Source organism: Octopus bimaculoides, chromosome 14, assembly GCF_046866305.1.
Source record: "Octopus bimaculoides isolate indiv1 chromosome 14, ASM4686630v1, whole genome shotgun sequence".
NCBI lineage: Eukaryota > Metazoa > Mollusca > Cephalopoda > Octopoda > Octopodidae > Octopus > Octopus bimaculoides.
In genome coordinates, this window is record NC_142941.1 from 29,935,881 (window position 1) to 29,943,661 (window position 7,781).

Here is a 7,781-nt window from a genome sequence, read left to right on the forward strand (position 1 = left end):
TACCTCCCCTTACATCAACTTTTTATTTTGTAGTTCATATCTTGGCAAGACTAGAATTTATACCAGACGAAGGACTGGTGTTAACAATTGATTAAAAATCCTTACAGGTAATGGCTCAGCATGACTGCGTTACAACGATTGAATGTACTAAAAAGGAGTCTGGTTGATGTTCACTTTAATTGTCACCAAGTTAATATTTACAGCAAAGGTGTTGACCTTTTGTGGGAGGAGGTTTATAGCTTATATATAAGAAGGTGAGATGACAAAGGAAAAATGATTATCTTATGAACTTCATTGGCTTACAACTGCTTCTGCAATAAAATTCAGTGGACTCATAGTTGAGTGCCTGAGTAACACCTTATTCCTTCATCAGAAACTCAAATATGAAGTTTAAAATTGTTTATTCCTTTGTCATCTCACATTCTTATTACTGCACTATACTCAACTAATGCTTCATTCTGAAGCATATGTAGACTGAATTCTACACCCGGTTATTAGTCTTGCAATGCTTATATATATACACACACACACACAAACTCACCAAGTGTATAGCTTAATCTAAACTTCTACATTCTATACAGTTGCTTGAGGTGTTGAATATTGTAGTCACATCTTTGTCAATAACTTACAAACTATCTTTATAGATTGAATTATTTAAAGAATTTCTATGTAGTTGCTTGGATTGTTCAACATAGCTGTTACAGTTGTGGCAGTAACTTTTAAATTTAATATTTTGAGCTAAATCACTTCTGTATTTGTTGCTTGAGGCACTCAATATTGCAACCACAATTCTGCTTGTAACTAACTAGCTGCTTTGTGAGATACACCACATGCTTCAAATTGCAAATTTTAGGATGGAGAGCCCCACCATCCTCCATCACCATAAAGATAGTCTCAGTGATTAAACATATTGTTCAGCTACATCTGCAAACATAAATCTCTTGTGAACTGTTCCATGTTCTTATCTGATCTGTTGGGCAAGTAGAAACAAGAAAAGTTTCATACCTTACTCAGGGTGCTTCAAATTACACCATTGGTAATATATCAGTGATGTGCATTCACTGATAATATAGAGTGATGTTGTGCTCATAACTCTTCTGCCAACAAGTTGGTATCTTGACCACTAGGTCAGGAAGTCAACTTTGCTTTTCATACTTCTGGGATAAATAAATAAAATACCAATCTAAGGTAAAAGATAGATACCAGTGACTGAGATCACAACACACTTCTTGAACAAAATGCCAGTTACTCATTTGCAGCTGAGTGGACTGGAGCAACATGAAATGAAGTGACTTGCTCAAAAACACAACACACTAACTGGTCTAGTAATTGAAACCACGATGTTGTGTTCATGAGTGCAAAACCTTAATCACTAGGCTGCATACCTTCACTCCTCATAAACAGATGAAAAAGAAAAAAAACTTTCCCTGTGATTTCATAAAGAAGAATTAAAAAAAAAAGAAAGTATGAAATCTTTTTGCTAGAGAAATTGTCATTCTTTTTTTAAAAAATTTTGATTTTATTATTGAATTAAATTAATTATTTGTTTGTGAATATTCGTGTTGTGTTTGCTAACTGAGGATTGTTTGTAAATAAATGTGTTGCTGGAGCCATTTGTAAAGTGGGGAAAAGTTGAGCAGTTGAAGACATTTGGATTGTATGAAAAATCTGTGTGATGGGTGTGTTAGGAAGTGTGACTGTGTGTGCACCGAGTGTTGCCTGCTGTGGGATCACAGCAGTAGCAGTGCCTGCATTGGTGTGAAATACTGCTTGGCCTTCTGTTAGCTGTGCTTGTGAATCAATGGCTGTTAGTCCTGAAGCAGTGCTTGCATCTTGAATTATGTTGGATTGTGTTGTCTGTTGTTGTTGATGATGTTGCACTTGTTGTTGTGTCAGTTGTATTTGCTGTAGATCGTTTTGAAAATGCACCTCAGTGACAGTAGCCCCTGTTGCTGGAGCATCTTCTGTTGTATTGTTCACAACTTCTGCCATAACATCAGCACGTGGCACACAGCTCAGCTTCCTTCGGCCCTTTGTAGGTGTTTTGTGTTTAAGAAGGTGGTCATAACGAGAAAAGGCAAACCCACACAGATTGCACTGGTAAGGTCGTTCACCGGAGTGGATTCGGGCATGAACTTTAAGGTAAGACTTCCGAGAGAATGCCTTATCGCATATTTCACAACTGTACTGTTTACTGGCACCTTCTTGGTGACACAGTTTGTGTCGTTCAAGATTGTCACGCCGGGAAAAAGTTTTGCTGCAAACAGAGCAGTGAAATGGAACTGCATTGCAGTTGACACTTTTCTGAGGTGGCTTTGTGCTGCTGATTGGTAGGGCATAAGTGGTGATGATTCCAGGACAGTTGTCTTCTTGTTTCCAGCAAATGTTTGAACTGTCTATTGCACTGGTGTCAAGGTAGCAGCCACTACAAGATGTTGCAACAACTGCAGGAAGTATTTTTACAATGTTCATTACATTGGTGCCATCTGTAGTAAAAGCTTGCACACTGTTGTCTACATCTGTTGACAACTCCACACCAGACGGCACTACAGCTGCTGCTGCATGTGGTACAACAGCTGATGCAGTTGGTACAACAGTTGCAGCAGCAGCAACAGCTTCTTCATCATCAATGTCCTGTTTTAACACAAGATGGGGCTGATACTGTTGCAGCTCAGACTGTTGCTGCAATTGCTGTTGAAGAAGTAGTTGTTGTTGTTGTTGATGCTGTTGCAATTCTTGCTGAATCTGCAACAGATCAGATGTTGTTAATTTTTTTGTATCTTCATCTTCTTTTATTGCACAGATGTAGTTTACCTGATTTTCACCTGACAACACAGGAAATGCATTAGAAATAATGCAACGTTCACTTGGTGGTTGTTGTAAGGAGCTTTGACAGGTTTTTTGTTGCTGTTTCTGTTGTTCACTAAGGACTTCTGAAACCTGACTTGAAATATTGCTGCGGGTACTACTACTACTACTACTACTACTACTACTACTACTACTGTTGTTGTTGGCAGTGGTAGTGGTAGTAGTGGTGGTGGTGACATTGTTTACATCATTGCTTGTAGAGACTGGCATGACACTGGCAACAGAAGAAATAATGTGGCTGAATATTTTGTCTGTATGCTGCTTACGACGATGCCGCATCAAGTGGTCATCACGTGCAAATGCACAGCTGCAAATCCCACAGACATATGGCTTCTCACCAGTGTGTGATCGACCATGCACCTTCAAATAAGACTTGCGTGAGAATCCTTTTTGGCAGACATCGCAGTAGTAAACTGGTCTGGACAGGTGTGCAGCCTTGTGCCTCTCCAAGTTGTCACGACGGCTGAATGACTTTCCACAGATATCACAGCGAGGAATCTTCTTCATCTTCATCGAGAACAACAGGGTTGGGCTTCATCCAAGAGGATGAAGCAAAATTTGATGAACAAGTGAGAGAGCGAGTGTTGGGAGAAAATATTACTTACTGAATGGAATCTGGAAAGTTATAAGTGTTACTTTACAAATGATTCCCTAATTAGACAGAGAAATCTCTCAGTGGGTGGGAGGAATCATATTGTAAAAATGTTTTGTACATGACTTTTGCTTTAAAAAGTTAGTAAAACAGATAAGTATTGTTTAATGGTGATGGGCAGGCAGTTTTAAACAACGGCGTTAGGAAGGGCATCCATCTGTAGAAACTCTGCCAAATCAGATTGGAGCCTGGTGTTGCCATCTGGTGTCACCAGTCCTCAGTCAAATTGTCCAACCCATGCTAGCATGGAAAGCGGATGTTAAATGATGATGATGATGATGATGAGAACTATCACCAGAATCAATGTTAGCAGAAGTCTTCTCCTTCTCCTCTTCCTGTCTCTGGGATAGTAATTACCATTTTGCACTTTTATGGAATTACTGGAAAACAAAAGAAAAAGAAAAATACAGGTAAGTAGTTTGTAGATACTACTGAGGTCAATTTTGCTGAGTCAGTAAAATAAGTAGCAGTTAAGTATTGAGGCTCATATATTGCTTGTCCCTTCCAACTAAAATTTCTGGCCTTGTACCAATGCAAAAAAAAAAAACAATATTTAAATGCAACTGAAGGTGAAGTTGCAAGTAGTATTTACATAAGCAACATGCATCTTATGGACAGTCAAAGGCTGAAACCAAAATATTGTTCATCTCAGCTGTTGTCCATTAATTTTCCCTCAGTTTTCATTCACTTTGTATCTATCATCATCTCCTTTCTCCCACCAATTTTAGTCTTTCTGCTGTCATTGCTTTCTCTCTCACCCACCCTTCCTTGTTTACATTATCTGAGTAAAGTTACTGAGGCATCATCTGCATTGATGTCACAGCAAAAGCCCTTCTCCCTCCTCTCCAGGTATCTTCTAAAGTGATTGGTGAGCAAGCAGAGCAAAAGTAGGGCTCTGATGTTCTTTCATTCTTACCATACAAAGGATTGCTGGTGCACCCAGTCCACTCTGTAAAAGTTGATGATAGGAAAGATATCTTTCAGCTGTAGAAACTGAGCCTAAATGACATATATGAGCATTAGTCTATGAGAAAAATTTTAAAAAGTGACTCAGAGAGTGATTACTTGTCCAACCCATGCCAGCATGGAAAGTAGACATAAAATGATGATGATGATAACAAACAAATGAAGTTCATACAAGAGTGTATTACAAATAAGTAAATAAATAAAACAATAAGGTGCACTTCTCAACATTTTATACATTTCTATGGCGTATTGCATAACATATAGATGAATATTTTACATTTTCTCCAATATTTCAAAAATGAAAGATTTTCTCTTTGTGATCCTTTCAGAACTATTCTGAGCCCCAATTTGGATTGTGATCTATAGTTTAGGGAACTGCTGATATACTTAAAACTGCCACTGAATTATATCTTATTTGTTCTGTTTAGTGGTACGCATATAACACAAGGATGGCATCTAAGCAATATTAATTACTCACACCTGTCACATATGTAACCAAGTGGTGAAGGTATTCACTAGGTTTGGACAAACTCCTCTGCAAATGTAATTATTATCTAATATTTATTTTCATTTTCCACAAATTGAATGCCTAATGGTGCCTCTATTTTAACAATTAAAATCATCTCAGACGACATTCTGGCATCTAAAGGCAGGTAAATGCTGTCCCTTGCTGGCCAAATTCAATGTAGGTCATAGTGATTCTTAAACTTTCCCACTTTTACGAAAACAATTTTAATCAAAAAAACAAAAAAATCTCAAATGCCTTGTCACATTTAACCGCAGACCAGCCCTTGAGCAGACTTACAATCAAAATCGCTCGGGCCGAGACCATTCCATCGTTTTAGGTGTATATACGACTACATTATCTAATGTAGTGTAATATGTCGCTCCTATTTTAGCTGGTAGGGGAAATTTAGCTATTATTTGTAGGAAATTGAACGATTGCATACAAACTCCATAATTGGTTCGACCTATGCAATTTTTGTTGTTATTGTTTAACTCTAGGTCAGTCACGACTGAGTAGACTTATGATCACTGATATTCCACCCATGACCATTTAATTCTCCCGGATATGTGTACTTAGGACAACATTTTCCAATGTGTCTCTTCTTTTTCAAGGCGTAATTTGAGAGATGCGGCTGCTGCTTCATAGAAGTCATTGTTGTTTAACTACTGATAACCCCACCATCCTGGAGATTAATTGTTGAAAACATTCTGGATGTGACCATACCATCTTTTTACAAGAAACGTTATCCAATGTATCCTTCCTCTTATGAAGGTGCAATGCGATTTGAAGAGAGACAGGTGTGTTATTTCTTGCAGGTTGAGTGACGATCATATAAAAACTAAAACGATTTCATTCGCCGGTATATCGTTTCAACTTATGAGACTGATGATAAGTCCGTCATGCGAATAAATTTTGAATATTTACAGAAGTAGTTTATTAGGGTTATCAATTAATTATGCAAATGGAGCGGGGAGGGAAATCGGTTAACTTGTTTGTATTTGCTTTTCGGCAGTTGGAATGAAAATCGGACATGAAGCTTGGATTGCTTTCAAATCTCGATCAAACTCTGTTTTCCGTCTTAATGGATTTCACTAGTTTTATTTATAATTAAAATGAAAATAATTAAAGAAGGAAATTAAAAAATAACATAGATAAAACAAATAAAATATAATTGTAATAAACAAAACTCACCAAATAATCAAATTTTCCAGTAAATGCCACAATTAATAAATAGCAATAACAAAGAAGTCGGTGAAAGCGGTGTAAATGTGTCTATATTCAAAAGTTCCTACCCCCTTCCTCCTCAAACCTAATCAGGGAATTCTGTTGGTCTTAGGATGTTGGAGATATTCAGGAAATACTATATGAATTCTAATACTGGACTGCTACTTTATGTTATTAACTTCGAAAGGATGAGAGAAAAAAAAGCAAACTTCAGCAGAATTTGAATATAGGATGTAAAGAGAAATGGTTGTTTAACTGCAAAGCATTTTGCCCAGTTCTCCTAACGATTCTTTTCATCCACCCTCCTTCTCTGTTGAGAGACATTTTATTTAAAATTAGATAAATGTGGAGAATCACAGCGTAATTTCAAAATAAATAAATGAACAAATAGACGAAAGGAAATGTTTAAAAATAATATGGGTTACTCAAAATACCGAAACGAAAAAGAAAAAAAAAAAGGATATTGTTTATTAATTCGGTGTACACAATTGGAGAAGCATTAAATTTAAAAAGCCATTTTGTAACATAACATATATACACCGTTGACAGACTAGAAGTTGCAGTTTTTATCTGAGGTAAAATCTCTTAAAGCCGTGCTGTGTTTAAAAACATAAATCATATCGGAGGGTTACGAAAAATCGCTTCTACAGCGGCAAGCGAGAACACTATATATATTTCGGCCTGTTTGAGTTTAGTCAATGACGTATACTCGTAACCAGCAGCATGCTTATACGAAATCCATCGCCTTTGAAATCGAGGAAACAGTGGAGAATATATTCACTGATATTGTGGCAATGCCAGTGAATATATTATTTACTGTTTGCCAAAAATTCGGAGGCGGTGAATTTTGTCTTAGCATGCAGTTGTGAGAACATGTCATTGACAAGGCTCAACAAGGCCGAAATGTATCTTATGCTGTCGCTAGCCGCTGTCGCTAGCCGCTGTCGGGACGATTTTTCGTTTCTTTTCGATATGTATATATGCTGTATATTTAATACAGTATGTTCATAGATTTTATCTCGGATAAAAACTGCAGCTTTTTGCCTATCAACGATGGATGTATTATACGTTAAGTATGATACGCACATGGTTGTATTGTTTAATGCAATTTTTTTTCCTCTTGAAGGGATAGGGAAGGCCATTGCGACTCTATTGGATAGTTCTGCTCTGGATTACATTGATCTGAGCGTCTGAAGTGAAATGACGCTCAGCTGAATATGAATAACATTTCATAACCAGCTAAATGATACCCTGAGGTAGCAAATATTAATTACTAGAAGTATCCTTAGTAGACTATGCAATCGACCAGTAAGATTTGAACTCAGGAATGTAGCGTTTTTATTCAATTTGAAGCTGTAAACCCCTTCTATCTATCTATCTATCTACCTATCTATCTGTCTATCTGTCTTTGTGTGTCTGTCTATCTATCTATCTATCTATCTATCTACGGGTCTGTCTGTCTGTATGTATGTATGTATGTATGTAATATTTAGAGCTGTAAACAATTTTCTACAGTTTACTTTGCTATTGTCAAAATAGAAATAAGAGCAGTAAGGGCTGCAG

The 7,781-nt window shown here is 37.0% G+C and overlaps 1 protein-coding gene across 1 annotated transcript; it reads right to left on the reverse strand.

Annotated features, from left to right (window-relative positions):
* Positions 1-1,474: 1,474 nt before the first annotated feature.
* LOC128249381 (uncharacterized) lies at positions 1,475-6,244 on the reverse strand. Its single transcript, XM_052972797.2, has 2 exons — positions 6,186-6,244; positions 1,475-3,900 (listed from the first exon to the last, which is right to left on the reverse strand). The coding sequence occupies exon 2, from the start codon at positions 3,379-3,381 to the stop codon at positions 1,540-1,542; it is 1,842 nt and encodes a 613-aa protein (XP_052828757.2). The 5' UTR covers positions 3,382-3,900; positions 6,186-6,244; the 3' UTR covers positions 1,475-1,539.
* Positions 6,245-7,781: the final 1,537 nt, after the last annotated feature.

Excerpts from the sequence above, each read along its gene's own strand:
- LOC128249381 (XM_052972797.2), bottom strand. The coding sequence starts at position 3,381 with ATGAAGATGAAGAAGATTCCTCGCTGTGATATCTGTGGAAAGTCATTC.